The 17,683-nt window shown below is 37.3% G+C and overlaps 1 protein-coding gene across 1 annotated transcript in view; it reads left to right on the plus strand.

The window, feature by feature from the left end:
- Positions 1-11,665: 11,665 nt before the first annotated feature.
- Positions 11,666-17,683, plus strand: part of LOC128666002 (transmembrane protein 178B) — a 114,333-nt gene continuing 108,315 nt past the window's right edge. The window contains exon 1 of the mRNA XM_053720345.1: positions 11,666-12,131. Coding sequence (XP_053576320.1) covers positions 11,708-12,131 — 424 coding nt within the window. The 5' untranslated portion in view covers positions 11,666-11,707. The remainder of the gene's footprint in view (positions 12,132-17,683) is intronic.

A 17,683-nucleotide genomic window follows, 5' to 3' on the forward strand; every position in this document is an offset into this window, starting at 1 on the left:
ATTGTATTTTACTATTATACATGCCAAGTGGTAAAAACTTTATGAAATGTTGTATTTTGACATAGCATATTAGTTGCATATAAAACCAGACAATGAAAAGGAAACAAAAACAAAAAAATCAAATCTGATAAGAGAACAAACAATAAAACATACTTACAAAACCTAGCTTTCCATAATATTGTTAGCCAATTACTGTGGCCTTGCCTGCAATCTGTTCTAACAAACTGTGGACTAGATAAAAAAAAAGAAAAAATATACCTAGATTGCTCAGAGAGGGACCATTTATAAGAAAAAAACAATATAATTATTTAGCCTATCTCCTATAAAAATAGCATCATTTTCATATTTACTCCAAGAAAAGTGATCAGGTGTGATACATATAAATTGACAAATCCTAGTGAGTAAGTAACAAAAGAGCAAACCTGGCCCTTGCATGAGGCCTATTTTAAATATGAGGGTTGCCAGAACATCAATATAAAATCATACAACAACCCCATCAAATTTCAGAACATGTTTAAAAATCCAAATGTGTAACAAAGTGAAAAAACATAACATGTTACTTATCAATTCTGGTTTACCAGTATTGTGTCTCTTGCTTTGAAAACTACCAAGGATCTTCCAGAACCATGGATTTAACCTTACCCTCATAGTGATATAATAAAAAAAACTTAGCCTATTGAAAGAATAGTTATGTGTTGCTTGTTTAAAGTATATAAAATATCCAGAAAAAGGCAAACCAAACCCTTTATGAAACCGTGCTTTAAATGTATACATTGACATAATATCCCCAGAATAGTTGAGACAATCCTTAAATATTTCCCTCAAATAGTAGGGAGTTAGAGAAGTGTCAGTGGTATTAAAAAAAAATCCAACCAAAAACCAGGCCATAACAAATGCTATTCCACGTTCGAAATTGCAATCATTAAACTACGAGTTGTGGAAAGTTTTCCGCAATAAATGCATTAGCCTCTTCAACATTATTTAACACAATTAGCCTATCCTTATCTGTAAGTTTAATCTTAGCTGGGTACATTAATATTGCTTGAATGCCAGCTTTGATTAGCTTAGTACAGATTGGTGCCATGTTACGCCTCTTTTGAGAAGTTTCTGAGGAATAATCTTGAAATAACAGTATCTTATTAGTGCCAAGCATTAGTGGGAATTTCTATCTGTAACTCCTTAACGTGTTAACCTTATTTAGAAAACTTAGGTATTTGACTATTACTGGGCGTGCTCTTATATTACCATCCCTGGACTCTCTTAAAGGGCCTAACCTGTGGGCTCTTTCTATTTGCATAGATGACAATCCCAGAATTTGGGGTAGACGGACCACCACAAATTGTAACAAATCTTGAAACTCTGGGGTTTCCGGCACCCCAATAATTCTGAGATTGTTCCTACGCGATCGATCTTCAAGTTCATCTAGTCTTATTTGGGTTATTTTATTTTGTGCTAATTGATATTCCAATACTTGCTCCATTTTATGATTAGTATCTTCTAGGATGGAGATCCTATCTTCAACTTCATTCATTCTTTTGGTAAATTGTTTAACCTCCTCAGATAATAGTGAAAAATCCTTTCTGACCTGGTCAAACTGGGGGAGTAAAAGCTAAGCAATTTGTTTAACAATGCTTTGGGAATCCAAATTACTTGAGGTTATATTCAAAGTGTCAGCAGAGCTTTCAATACAACTATCATTAATATTTTTACCCTTCTTTTCTTTTAATTTAGCTGGCATGGCAGGAGATTTACTTTTACCTGTGAGAACAAACTTTTCCATGAGTGAACATCAGAAAAAATAACAAAATATGCAAGAAAGTACAAATTGATATAGCTTAAAAAAACAATTAGAGCAGTTGACCTATACCATCAAAAAATATAGAAGCAGCAAAACAGAGCAGTGACACTCGGACTGTAACAGGCAATTTATATGAAAAAACAAAGAGTCCCTGCTTTGGCTTAAGTGTCCCTTTTTAGAGTTGATACTTTAAATAATCTCCAGATTTATGCTTCGATCAGAAGGTAGTAATCAAAACTTATTCTTCAAAGGCCGGCAAGCAGGACAGTGGTACTCAGTTCAACCTTAGCTGCTAATAAACAGATAGTAAAAAAGGATGGTACAGTTCTGAGTACTCTTTTTGTAGATAGTATTCCTCCAAAGTTCCCTATTTATCTGTGCAAAATGGGAGTCAGGTATTACTTGATTGTAGGAATAAGAAAAGAAAAAACTTTTTCTCTCTTTTTAATAGGACAAATTTCTCACAGCCAATAATATAGAGCCACCAGCCATCCTCTCTGCACTCTGCACTCCGGCAGAACGTCGAGTAATACTTTCCAAGCAAAGAGTTCACTCTTATTATCCGTGGCCCTTTAAATATCAGTACTCAATTCATAAGTGACAGTTGGTTGCAAGGAAAACACACTTTTTTTCCCTTCCTCCTCCCCTTTTTTCTCTCTTCCCTTCTCCTTTTTAATTCAATAGTCTTGCACAGCCAAGAGTGTAGAACAGCCAAACAGCAACTCTGCGCTCAAACAAGATTTTAATATGTTCAATCAGGGAGATCAATCTTGTTATGTGTAGCCTTTTAAGAACTAACGTTCAAAACACAAATTTCGGTTGGTTGCTGGAGAACTATGCGGAGCAAAAAAATTTTTTCTTTTTCCTCACTCCTATCCTTATTGGCACAATAATCTCTCATAGCCAGAAGTAAGGGGTAGTCACACAGCAGATCTATACTCAAACAAGGCTTCAAAACATAACATCCAGACAGCAAGTTCAGTTATGTTTATGCACGATCCTTTAAATAGTAATACTCAGATTCAATCTCAATTTAATAAAAGCAAGGTAGACAGTGTTAAGCTTTCAAATAGGCAATTATGCTGGCATATAATTCTCATCAGCAGTATATTCGGCAGTATATTCAAATTTCCATACATACATCTGACCATAAAGCAACATTAGGAACAGTCTTACCGAGGTTGGAGCCAAGCGACTTAGCTCTGTGCTGACCTGAACTTGTTGCTCCCAGGATGGGGTCAGTAGTAGCCCTAGTTGTGGCTCAATATCAGGGAGGATACTGCACCAAATGTCCCAATACCGGTTGGGATTTGGAGAACTGCTGTGCCTTTAGTAACTTCTCCTGCAACTCCACTTCATCAGCAGAAAGTTTTTACCCAGCCCACCAGTCTGTGGGGGATTCGCAGGGATTCACAGGCAGGAACCACAGGCTTTGCAGCAGGCCCAGACCATGGACCAGGACCGCGTCTTTAGTAGATCCGGGAAATACCAGCCGTGTGGTATGGCTGTGCTCTCTCCCCTCCGTGAGGAGACCTCGGGCGTACCCAGGAATCAGGTGGTGCCAAGAGGACGCAGTATTCAGCAGCGTTTGATGGAGCTCCGTGCTTCTCTGAGCACCTGTGCTACTCGCTCGCATGACGTGTAGCTCCGCCTCTTCCGGACCCCCCCCCATTTAAAATATTTCTATCCTTACCTCATTCGATTGAGGTTTTAATTTGTGAGTACCCATCTGTATGGGAAGATTTATTTGTGTATGCTTTTACATGCTTTTTTAAATATACCGCACCATGAGAAGTGTCTTTGTGCACTTGTTCTTCTAGATCACGTGTGTGTATATATATATATATATATATATTTATTATTTATTTATTTTTTAACGACAAAAAACAAAGACAGGCTTATACTCTCTTTTTTAAACGACAAAAAACAAAGACAGGCTTATACTCTCTACAAGCCTGTAGTATATGTATATATTTTTATTTTTTTTTATTTTTTTTTTAAACGACAAAAAACAAAGACAGGAATATACTCTCTACAAGCCTGTAGTGTATATATATATATATATATATATATATATATATATATATATATATATATATATATATATATATATATATATATATATATAGCAAAGTCCTAGTCACCAAGCACTCACGTTTTCCAATAATGCCTAGGTGCAGTACATATGAGTACAATATAGGCAAAAGAGAGAGACCACACTCATAGGACTTGATTTCACCACATCTGTGGTATTTTAATACACAGTCACGTTTTGGGGTTTCCCCCTTTATCAAACATGTTTGATAAAGGGGGAAACCCCGAAACGTTACTGTGTATTAAAATACCACAGATGTGGTGAAATCAAGTCCTATGAGTGTGGTCTCTCTCTTTTGCCTATATATATATATATATATATATATATATATATATATATATATATATATATATATATATAAACACCCATATACACACAAATATATATATATATATAGTTATACACATTATATATATATATATATATATATATATATATAGAGAGAGAGAGAGAGAGAGAGAGAGAGAGAGAGAGAGAGAGAGAGAGAGAGAGAGAGAGAGAGAGAGAGAGAGAGAGAAAGAGAATTAAGCTGTACCATCTCCCTCTCTTATAGTTTAAACTATCCAGAAATTGTGGCCATATTACGCTTGACCACCTCTAGTTAATAGGACTCTACAATTTCAGCGTATTTTGGCACAGATTACTTAACCGCTCCTTTCCACACTACTTGTGCCAAATGATTTCAGCGAAAAAACTCTGGCGGCATGCAAAGATTTATCTGGATACAAACAAAGAAACTGTCAGTGATGCCTGATTGGTTTTATTGGGGAACAAAGTTTTTATATAAAGAATATTCTCTGTTCTATGAGCCTTATATGAATGAATTGATAGTTCACCTTGGATATTGCCAGTTTATAGGATTGATTGATTCTGTTATGCCAGTAAAGGTAATGTCAGATTTAAATGCTGCCCCCATGCAGTGTCTCCTGGGAGAGATGCCGTCTGATTAGCTTGTAATGAGGCCCAGGGAATCACAGCTGCTCACATTGAGGCCTGGCTACAGGGGAGAGTACCCATCTGTTCTAAATAGTGGCTATAAATTATCCTTAACATACATGAGGCTCAGACTGACCAGTTAATTAACACCTCTGTTAGAGTAAAAGCCATTGTCTATCCTACTCCAGTTCTCTATGCCAAAAGCTAAAATGGTGCAAACATGGCAAAGTCTTAAAGGCTTAATAATGGAGATGTGGGCTTAGAATCACTTATATTGCACCTATAGCAAAAGCATTTAAATCCAATGTATGTGGGGGAAAGAGTATATATATATATATATATATATATATATATACTGTATATATATTATATATATTATAGTATAGTGTTCTATGCACTCACTAATGTTCACTCACTTGCCTGGGTGCTTTCATCCCAAATCCAACAAACAGTTCCTTAATTTGAAGAAGCACTCACAGGTCTTGTTTTTAATACAACATTTCTTCCAGCTTTTATTATTTCGATATCACATAGAGAAATATGGTTGACATTTCAGTCTCACATTGGGACTTTTTTCAAGACCAACTTTACAAACATCTCATTGCCTAATCATGTAGCTATCTGAACCAGGCAATGTCAATGATGTATTTATTTTTTGTGCTACCCCAGACATTTTTCTCGCAAGGAGAGGCGCGGAACGTATGAAGGGGTCATGTACTCCTGCTGTAATAAAGTTAATAAATAAATCATTTGGACAGGCACCGCTTCATACCATAAAATTACTCTTCAAAATTTGCTGTCCAAAATAGGTATCTTTTTATGGGAAAATGATTGCATGTTACAAGATGGTATTCATTAAATGTTACAACTCCAATATTTTAAGTCAGATTTCTGTTAAATTGATATAAAGTCTTCAGGCCCTTCCTATACCAGAACAAATAAATAATTAATGAAGCTTTGTTTACACAGCTACCAAGACTAAGAATTTAATAAAAAAAACTCATTTTTGGAATCAAAGTAGCATAATCAGGTGCATGCTCACATAAACCATATATATGTCTTATAGAAGAAAGGACAATTCATTTATAAAGAGGTTTGATAAAGGGATATTAAATAGTCTGTTTTATTGTAATTAAAAAAAACACTAAGCTGTTGCATATACTTAATAGAAATCATTGCAATATGTATTATTCATCTATTTAAATGGACTTTACTTTTTGAAAATTATTTTGTGCAGTGTCCATTACTTCCTGTCACAGCCCTACAAGGAGTCTATGGTCTTTACTGGAAGTTTATCTAGCATGATGTCATAAAACTTTCAGAGTTGTTTTAGTATTAAGTGAATAGATTATATAAACAGGGGTCAGATTTGCTCATGCTCAGAACTTGCAGAATGATAAGTTTCAAAAATGTTCCACTGTCATCACACTGGGGGCAGGGGCTTCTCTGAGAATTTTTAAGAGCTAATTTTGCCATAAAACGAGTAAGTTGTTTGCTGTTTCTTACACAACCTGTTTCTTCTTATGTTTACTTTGTTTTAACATATTTGTTTTTTTTACCCAAGGGGCAGTGTTTACTATCCCTTTAAAAGATTAACACAAGGTTGACTGTTTGTTTATTTTTTAGTTCCATATCCCTACAGTCAACTGTAATACTCAAATCGACCCTTAATAGAACCTATATACTATTGAAGCATAGGACTATCCCCCAAAAAGTGTGGTCCATTAGGATCCGGAAGTAAATGGAGTACTAAAGTGAATACACTAAAGGTCCCTAGAGCTATAACCTAGGGTTTAAAAAAAAAAAAAATTTAAATGCTGCAACTCAAATAACTAGTTTTGCAAATTTGCAGTATTTTGAACCCACAAGTTAGCTTCTGTATAATGGGAGAAGAAGGATGGGGGAAAAACTCCCTGTGTGAAATGTAATGTATAGAATTCCCAATACTCTTTCCAATAATCTAAAACAAAAACAGTTTCCATTCTGGTTAATGGTATGCAAATGAGCTCTACAATGCCCCATCTTTTTGCTTTTAAAGGGATACTGAACCCAATTTTTTTTTTGTTTCATGATTCAGATATGCATGCAATTTTAAGTAACTTTCTAATTTACTCGCATTTTCTTCGTTCTCTTTGTATCTTTATTTGAAAAAGCAGGAATGTAAGCTTAGAAGACGGTCCATTTTTAGTTCAGCACCCTGGATAGCATTTTTTATGCCACCAATCAGCAAACACTACCCAGGTGCTGAGCCGAAGATGGGTCAGCTTGTTAGCTTACATTCCTGCTTTTTCAAATAAAGATACCAAGAAAACAAAGAAAATTTGATAACAGGAGTAAATTAGAAAGTTGCTTAAAATTGTGTGCTCTATCTGAATCATGAAAGAAAAAAACACAGATTACCATACACCAGCACTACTCTATGACAGGGATAGTAACAGCAAGATAAATTATATGTGGTCAGCTGTTTCTTTCACATTAGATCTCATAAGCTCAGGACATCTATCAAACACATTGTAAATGCTCTGCAAAGTTTGCTGATTAGTCAATTGATGCAGCTGACTATTTCTTTTTTCCAACTTTTACTGTAATTTACCTCTGCTAATTGTGCTTTTTTTCCCCATTCCTCCCGGAAATGCTGGAGTGCATTTTACATGCTTAAAACTTTTTTTATTGTCATATAAAAGACTCTGATATTACAATCAAAATGTTTAAGCATGTAAAATGCACTCCAGTATTTTCAGGAGGAATAGGGGGAAAAAAGCACAATTTGCACAAGTAAATTACAGTAAAAGTTGGATGAAAAAAATTAGGACTGTACATTTTTTTTCTTTGCTTAATCATTTTATATGGTACTTTATTTTGAGTTTATTGTCCCTTAATGAGCAAAAATGCAAAAAGTCAAGATGATACAAGGCCTGAAGCCAAGTCCACAGGTGCCACAGTATGCCTCTGGAGTCAGGGCCACAGTATGCCTCTGGAGTCAGGGCACAGTATGCCTCTGGAGTCAGGGCCACAGTATGCCTCTGGAGTCAGGGCCACAGTATGCCTCTGGAGTCAGGGCACAGTATGCCTCTGGAGTCAGGGCCACAGTATGCCTCTGGAGTCAGGGCACAGTATGCCTCTGGAGTCAGGGCCACAGTATGCCTCTGGAGTCAGGGCCACAGTATGCCTCTGGAGTCAGGGCCACAGTATGCCTCTGGAGTCAGGGCCACAGTATGCCTCTGGAGTCAGGGCCACAGTATGCCTCTGGAGTCAGGGCCACAGTATGCCTCTGGAGTCAGGGCCACAGTATGCCTCTGGAGACAGGTCCACTGATATCACCACAACATGTTTAAAAATGTTCCCAGAGCTGTCAAAATAGAATACCTTCTGCGCCGGGGCACCTTGCTAGACTTAAGGCTGTGACACACTGCAAGCGGAGTGGCGCGCAGCGTGTACATGCAGCTGTGTGCGCTCAGTGTGTCCTGCCTTTTCATCTCTGAGCACTCTGCTGCGTCAGGTCGCGTAGCTAAGCGCTCAGAGATGAAATATTTGAACTTCAGAAGCGATGCAACGCTGAGCGAAACAGCTGCTTTGCCTCGCACCGCATCGCTTGCAGTGTGTCACAGCCTTTACACTGTGCCAGACACATAACACCCAGATCCACACCCAAGGTGTCCTAACTGAGCATATGTGAATAGACACTAATAACATATAACTGGATGCATTCATTAGCACTACATTTGGGTATAAAAAATACATCATTCTAAATAACTTAAATGGATACTAAACCCAATTGTTTTCTTTCATGATTCAGATAGAGCATGCAATTTTAAATAACTTTCTAATTTACTCCTATTATCAATTTGTCTTCTTTCTGTTTGTATCTTTATTTGAAAAAAGGGGAATGCAAGCATAGGAACCGGCCCATTTTTGGTTCAGAACCCTGGATAGCGCTTGCATATTGGTTGCTACATTTAGCCACCAATTAACAAGCACTATTCCAGGTGCTGAACTAAAAATGGGCCCACTCCTAAGCTTGCATTACTGCTTTTCAAATAAATATACCAAGAGAACGAAGAAAAATTGAGAGTAGGAGTAAATTTGAAAGTTGCTTAAAATTGCATGCTCTATCTGAACCATAAAAGAAAAAAATTGGATTTAGTATCCCTTTAAATGTTCAATGAAAGTGACCAGTAGTTTAACACGTAATAGATGCTATGTTAATTTGACAATAATGATTTAACATTAAATGGATTTTAGAAACCTAATCACAATATGTTGATGTTTACCATAATATAACATTTAACGAGCTTAGGAGTGTTGTGAGTATTAAAACATATCTGGTGTCACATTGAATTGGGAGATGATGTCATTGCTGTAGCAAAACAAATGGGTTACAAGCCAGTGAATTAACCCCTTCACTGAAGCAGCTGAATAAACTGTCAGGACAGTAATAGAGTCACAAATCCTGCAGCCCTCACCTGCCTCCCATGGGCTCATTGACAGGACAGATGGCGGATTTGAATCTATCAATTCGCTGCTTTGTTAAGAATATCACTGGAATGGGCAATGTGTAATTATGACCCCAGTGATCCTGATTAATCATGAATTCATTTTTGGAAAGAGGAGGATGAAACAAACACTGAAACAGAAACTGAAGAGGGGGACGAAACTATTGGGAGGGGGAGAGGTGTGAGGAGGAAGGTGGGAGAAGGTGAATTAGATGAGGCTGAAGAAAAGTAGGGACTAGGAAGGTAAGTACAGACAAGCTCTACATGAGAGGTTTGAGTCATACTGCACTGGGATATACAGAGATGTACTTGAGTGAATTTAAATAAGCACAGATTGTTAGAGAGATTTGCAAAGAAACAGAGGAAGTGTGAATTGGTTAAATGGTTTAGTAATAGATGAGCTTGACTGAGGTGTCAGTATACATACTGTCTCTCTCTGAGGGTGTAATACTTCCTACAGCCTTATGTAGAGGAATGGAAGATATAGAGCTACAGGAGGTGTGGAGGAATAGTGTTATATTATTGAGGAAACATTACCAGTGGGTGGGAGTATAAGCTTGTAAGGTGTATGTGGGGGTGGAGTATAATGGTTATAAATAGCACAGACTAGTGGGGATAAACAGATTCAAAGAATAGACACTTTATAGCGAACATTATCGTATACATTTATGTACATACAACAAATAGCTTCTCACACATAGGTCTGGGGGAATACATGTTTAAAAATTAGAGTATAATGCAAAGGTGTGGATTGATAAATGCACAGACTCATGGCCAAGCACTGATTTACAGGTTCCCTCACACAGTTTTAGGGAAAATAGATATACATTGCTGTTTTTTTTTTAATTTACTTAGGTATAGGACTGTAATATAATATATATATATATTCACATTCAAAACACCAACACACTCACCTCACACACACTCATACATACTCACAAACACACACATTCACACACACTGTTACACACACGCTCATACACACTCTTACACATACACACACACTCACATACACACGCTCATACACACTCACACACACACACACACACTTACATACACACACACTTACATACTCACACACAGTCACATACACACAATACACACACATTCACACAGTCACATACACACTTACATACTCACACACAGTCACATACACACACACATACACACATTCACACACACACTCTTACACATACACACTCTTACACATACACACTCACACACTTACATACACACACTCACATACACACAATACACACACACTTACATACTCACACACAGTCACATACACACACACATACACACATTCACACACACACTCTTACACATACACACTCTTACACATACACACTCTCACACACTTACATACACACACTCACATACACACAATACACACACACTTACATACACACACTCTCACACACTTACATACACACACTCACATACACACACTCTCACACACTTACATACACACTCACACACACTCTCACACACTTACATACACACTCACACACGCTCTTACACATACACACACTCACTCTCACACACACTCTTACACACACTCTCACACACTTACATACACACACTCTCACACACTTACATACACACACTCACATACACACAATACACACACACTCACATACACACACTCTCACACACTTACATACACACTCACACACGCTCTTACACATACACACACTCACTCTCACACACTTACATACACACTCACACACGTTCTTACACATACACACACTCACTCTCACACACACTCTCACACATACACATACACACACATACACACACTCTCACACACTTACATACACACTCACACACGCTCTTACACATACACACACTCACTCTCACACACACTCACATACACACAATACACACACACACTCTCACACACTTACATACACACTCTCACACGCTCTTACACATACACACACTCACTCTCACACACACTCACATACACACAATACACACACACACTCTCACACACTTACATACACACTCACACACGCTCTTACACATTTACACATACACACACTCACTCTCACACACACTCACACTCACATACACACAATACACACACACACTCTCACACCATTACAAATGAGATCCTCCATCCCTCACACACAGCTGGGCTCCAGTACCACCAGGGATACAGACTGGATATGCTATAATGTGACACATCAGAGACAGCAGATTGAGAAATAGGCTCAGTATACCCAGATCCCTCGCACACAGCACTAAGGGGGTTTAGCCTATCCATCTGTCAGGGCTGGGCTGCCAGGCTCCTCCCTCCCGGCCTCTCATTTCTCCCCATTCAGGGACAGCGGGGAATCTCTGGCTGATGCTGAGCCCGGCGCCCGGGGTGCTGTTGCTATGAGGCTGCTGGCCGGTGCCGGTCTGTGCCTGGCCCTGGCCGCCCTCGCCCTGCTAGCTGTGGCGCTGTGCACCGATCACTGGTACGAGACGGACGCCCGCAGGCACCGGGACCGCTGCAGGAAGCCGGGGGGCAAGCGGAACGACCCAGGTTACATGTACACCCCAGGCCAGCACCTGCCCCTCCGCAGCGGGCTCCGCAGGAGCGCACGGGGAGAGGAGCAAACCCCCCGGGGAGTCCGCCTCATATCAAGGGTGGGGGAAACCAGCAGGGGGGAAAGGACCCGGAGCCTGCCCCCTTCTCGACCCTACCTGGCGGGGGATTCTCACTGCAGCCGCCGATTCAACTCTACCGTGTCTGGGCTATGGAGGAAATGTCACCGGGAAGGCTTCGACAAGGACACAGAAGAGCTCATAGTGAAAGGTAAATGCTGTGGGGAACTGGGGCATTCATTAATGGGGACATCCGGAGAGTCATTATGAGAAGGGGCTATCTAAATATGTAATCAGCTTGCTATGGATGAGATATGGCAATACAGAGCTAATTACATGGTGTGGGGGTCGTGTTATATGGAGATGACCGGTGAGTCCTGTATAAAGGTTATACATAGTGTACAGGTTATCCGGGGTAGATGGAGCTATTGGGGTAAAAGTGTGAAGATTGGGGGATGGTTATATATTAGGGAGGATGTATGATGAAATCAGGAACATGATATGATGGAGCATATGCTAATATGCAATATTTTCTTTATTGGGATGGGCCTGGTCTACTGTAATGTATCACTGGTAAGGGCTTGACATGATTTTACTGGGAGTTTACCTGCATGGGAGAGTAGATTATTTTAGGGGTAACTTTATCAGTATCCAGAATTATCATTCCTTTATTTTTGCATTAACCCAATAGTTTGATGCTAACATGGAGCAAGGCTTGACTGAGTGAGAACTTACTCCATAAGCACGTGTATACAATTCAGTTACACTGACACATCCCAACCCAGCAGTAGCTATTTACTCTTTAAAAAGGATATACTAAGCAAACTGAACATACAAAGACATTGTGATTGTGTTTACCTTAAAATTGGTCTTGCTTTTAATACCATTGTACAAGTTTCTTTATTTTATTATCTTGTGGTCGTAGCTGTGCCATACTATGCTCCCCCATTGAATGGTTTTGCTGGATAAGAGGACATGTAAACCTTTAGGAGTGTACTTGACCATTGTCTTTGGGGCAGGGGGGTCATGTTACTCTTTGCCTTACACTGATCATTAACACTATGAGTTTCTGCAGCTGTATCTTTTCCCAACACCTTTGTAAATGGAATCAATACATTGCCCTTTTACTATCTCTAGATGCCTCTTATAAATAGATCATGTCCTCTGGATTGACGGGTGTATTGGTTTTAAAGGCTAGGCAGGGTTATTAGTAGCCATGTGGCCGCTAGTAATGAGCTGTGCTGCAGTGTATGATCCTGTGACGCTGTCCCTGGTGCTGAAATCTACTCAAAACTGGATGACAGCTCTCGACACAGGGCTAATAGAACCCAAGCAAGCTAACTGGGATTTTAACACTTCAAACACGTTTTAGGTTAGTGAGAATATATCTTACAGTTAAAGGGACAGCAAACACCATGTAATTACAATACATTTCTGTTATGCTGCTAAAGAATAGCATATTAGCAAATTCTTAACGTTTTTAAAACAAATTAACATATTTTTTCTTCAGTTATTAATCAATATCCAAACTCCACTCACTATTTGCCTCATTTTGAGCAGCCAATCTGGGCTTTAGTTAGAAGACTATCAGGCTAGCCACTTTTATAAAATTAGTATATAAAGCATGTATTTGTAGTTGTGTTATCAGTTAAAGCCGATTAAGGGCAGATATGTAGCAGAGGTAGCCCTGAACGCTCAGCTAGGACTAGTTCTAAGTATTAGAAATTGCTAAATTTTCAGTGCTAAATTACATGCAATGGGCACAAAATAAATAATGAATATATAATGCAAAGTAGTTTCATTATGCATAACAAAACATTTTATATAAAAATCTCAAGGTGTTTATATTACTTTGTATTAAAAGTAAGCATCGCTTACAAAGGGAAATGCATTTTAACAACACATACACACAATTTATTACCTTAGAACTTTTTATTAATGGCTAAGTCTTGAAAATAAAACAACACAGAGTTTGCATTCATTGTGTATTTTTAATCCTTTCAGGGTGTAACATGCCTCTAAAAACGATTGTTGTTCTACTGGCCCAGAGAGGCTGGACTACATATTGTGTTCCCTCATTGTGATGCAGTTTGTTCAGCCTAGACCACTGGTTTTCAAACCTGTTCTCAGGCCTCCCACACAGGTCAGGTTTTCAAGATTACCTTGAATGAGAGCAGGTAAAATAACCAGGTTTACTAATCAGCTGATCATTTCACCTGTGCTCCAGTTCAGATATCCTCAAAATCTGGCCTGTTAGGGAGGCCCGAGGACAGGTTTGAAAAGCAGTGGCCTAGCCTCATGCTACAGTGATTGTTTTGGCCAGGATAGGAGTTTATTTTGTATCTGCCTTTCCTTTGTCACCCACAATGACATATGATACACTCTAGGGTGGCTTTTAATGTGTATCTCTCTACTGCTCTTGATTTGCAAAACCCTGAAAATGATGCTTACAAAATTACACTTTGTTTTTTAAAATATTTTTTTGTATGCAATTCTTTTCCAATTTCTGAGATGAAGTATGCTTATTTAAAAGCTGTTTAAAACTATGCATATTGATATACAATCGTACAGTAGCGTTCATGTTCATTTGCTCTCATTGATAACTTCATTTGCTGTATTGTTGGACACAATTCAGATAAGTATTTTCACTATTAAAAATATTCAAAATTAAAGGGGGAAAAAAACTTTCTAAACTAGTTTATGGTGGATCTATATTTTATATTTTAAACAAAATAAAGATAGTGCCAGACTTTCTATGCTTTGTGTTAACATTTTTGTTTTGTAATTTTCTTTATGGGCTTTGTACCCAGCTTTGACTGGAGTTAATTGTCTGAGTCACTGAGAGATGTGCACCCAATCCGGTGTGAGAATGCAGTCCATTTTCGTGTTTTCTATGTGTCTAGGAAAATGACAAAGGGCTTGTGTCACCCTTATTTGTATCTCATTGTGTTTGGTTGAAGGCATGCAATAGTGTGGCTGTAGGTTAGAGACCCACGGAGGAAGAGACCTTGATGTGGTCCAGGGCTATCACTATTTAGTTAAATGCTGTCACTAACTCTTACATTTTGCTTTTAATCTAGCTGTGTGCTTGCAAGAGAGTGCCAGACTTTCTATTTGTTGGGTGTATATATAAAAGCACTCACTTTAGTCACTCTTTTGACGCCAATGAGCTACCATGATTAAAATTATGTGCAGCTCATGAGTACAACAAGCAACTCTTTGCTTCACATGTTGCCACTGATATTATTATGCTTATGGTATTTTATTTTTTTGCCCTTCCCCCTTGGAAACATTTCTGTGGACACCCGTGACTGGAGATCATTATTTAAAAGGTGTATTATGCAGGAAAGTAACACGTTGGAAACAACGTCGTAAACTGCTATTTACTCTTTTTGGCATCGTCATTGCAATTTTAATTACTCTTAATTACCAATTCAATTATGTAATACACATCGTACAACTGTATTAATAATATGCCCTTTATTAAATTAAAACAAACTAAATTCAGAAGACAGAACTCAATGCTTAGTGTGAAATAAACTTAGAGCTAAGAATAGTTAGAAATCATTGTTTGAGTGTAGTTGAAACATTTATGTTCCTTGATTAGTTTCTTGTATGAACACTGAGTGCTTCCAACTTGCACACTAAAACTATAACCTCATTAAAGTGAATGTAAATTTGGATGATAAAGTGCCTGTTTTTTAAGAAAACTATTAAAAACAGGGGCACTTTAATTCATCAAAATTTACATTTCACTTGTGTTGTGAAAATACTTACACTTTTTTTTTAACGTTTTCAAAAGAGCTTTATTTAGATTATATAAAGATACACATCATAAATTGAATGTACAAGATATATATAAAAAGCTACAATATAAGATGTACGAATCATTGTACAAACTAAAAAAACATGATATAGATTTATACATTATAACTTTAATGCGAAAGATCACGTTCTTTAAATCAGTGTATTTCTCTCATGTTCCCAGCACTTGCGAGGCAGAGCCCTCTTGGGTCTGTTAATTGGACAAGTATAAGTGGTGTTGAGAACTTAAAAATATAAGAGGAAGGGTAACAAAAAGCTGTGAAAAAGGGTGTGTGTACAAGCGCTAAGGTAATCCCCAAGCTGTATCCAAACAGAGATCCTAACCAACCTCCAAAAAATATGCACAAGTAGTAAGAAGTGAATACAGCGCCAACAAGAGGCCAAGGGATAAATATACTCACAGAGAGATAAAAGAAGATTATTTAAAGGGACACTCAATCAAAATTAAACTTTCATTATTCAGATAGAGCATGCCATTTTAAACAACTTTACAATTTACTTCCATTAACTAAACGTGCACAGTCTTTTTATATTTAAACTTTTTGAGTCAACAGCTCCTACTGAGCATGTGCAAGAATAAGTGTGTATGCATTTGTGAATGGCTGATGGCTGTCACATGGTACGTGTATGCATTTATGAATGGCTGATGGCTGTCACATGGTACAGGGGGAGTGGAAAAAGACATAACTTTTAAAATTGTCAAAAAAAAAATCTGCTACTCATCTTGAGTTCAGACTAAGTGCTATTGCATTGTCTTGTTATCTTGCATTTGTTGATTATGCAAATCTACTGTGTTGACTGGTCCTTTAATGAACCATGTTAAAAAGCATCAGTAATAAAAGACTATATATAAAAAATGTAAAAAGCACATATAAATAAAATTACAAATACAGGAATATCTTACAGAAGCGGCTCAAAGGGCCAAAGCTGATAATTACAATAAAAACAGAGGTAATGACAGGTGATCAGTGTGAGTGGTACACCAGAATAAGAGTGTATACTGATAAAACAGAATTAGCCTAAGTACAACTGTAGCAAGTGCATCAAGCAAAAAACTAATAAACAATAATACAAACAATAGTGTTCAAAATTAGTGTTACAAAAATAGTGTTCCAAAAAATAGAAAAATGCACTGCAGTGCAAAAAAAGGGGGGTAGCAAAATAATTGTATAGATACAATCAAATAGTGAGTGAGTGCAAATGGATATAAAAATACTAGCTACTTAATCCAGTGAGGTTAAGATATAATTAAATAAAATACACAATATGCAATAACATAAAAAATAAAATACACAATATGCAATAACATAAAAAATAAAATATAAAATATAATCCAAAAAAGTGTTAAACACTTTCTTAACACTTTTTTGGATTATATTTTATATTTTATTTTTTATTTTTTATGTTATTGCATATTGTGTATTTTATTTTTTATGTTATTGCATATTGTGTATTTTATTTAATTATATCTCAACCTCACTGGATTAAGTAGCTAGCATTTTTATATCCATTTGCACTCACTCACTATTTGATCGTATCTATACAATTATTTTGCTACCCCCCTTTTTTTGCACTGCAGTGCATTTTTCTATTTTTTGGAACACTATTTTTGTAACACTAATTTTGAACACTATTGTTTGTATTATTGTTTATTAGTTTTTTGCTTGATGCACTTGCTACAGTTGTACTTAGGCTAATTCTGTTTTATCAGTATACACTCTTATTCTGGTGTACCACTCACACTGATCACCTGTCATTACCTCTGTTTTTATTGTAATTATCAGCTTTGGCCCTTTGAGACGCTTCTGTAAGATATTCCTGTATTTGTAATTTTATTTATATGTGCTTTTTACATTTTTTATATATAGTCTTTTATTACTGATGCTTTTTAACATGGTTCATTAAATAATCTTCTTTTATCTCTCTGTGAGTATATTT

This window comes from Bombina bombina, chromosome 7, assembly GCF_027579735.1.
Source record: "Bombina bombina isolate aBomBom1 chromosome 7, aBomBom1.pri, whole genome shotgun sequence".
NCBI lineage: Eukaryota > Metazoa > Chordata > Amphibia > Anura > Bombinatoridae > Bombina > Bombina bombina.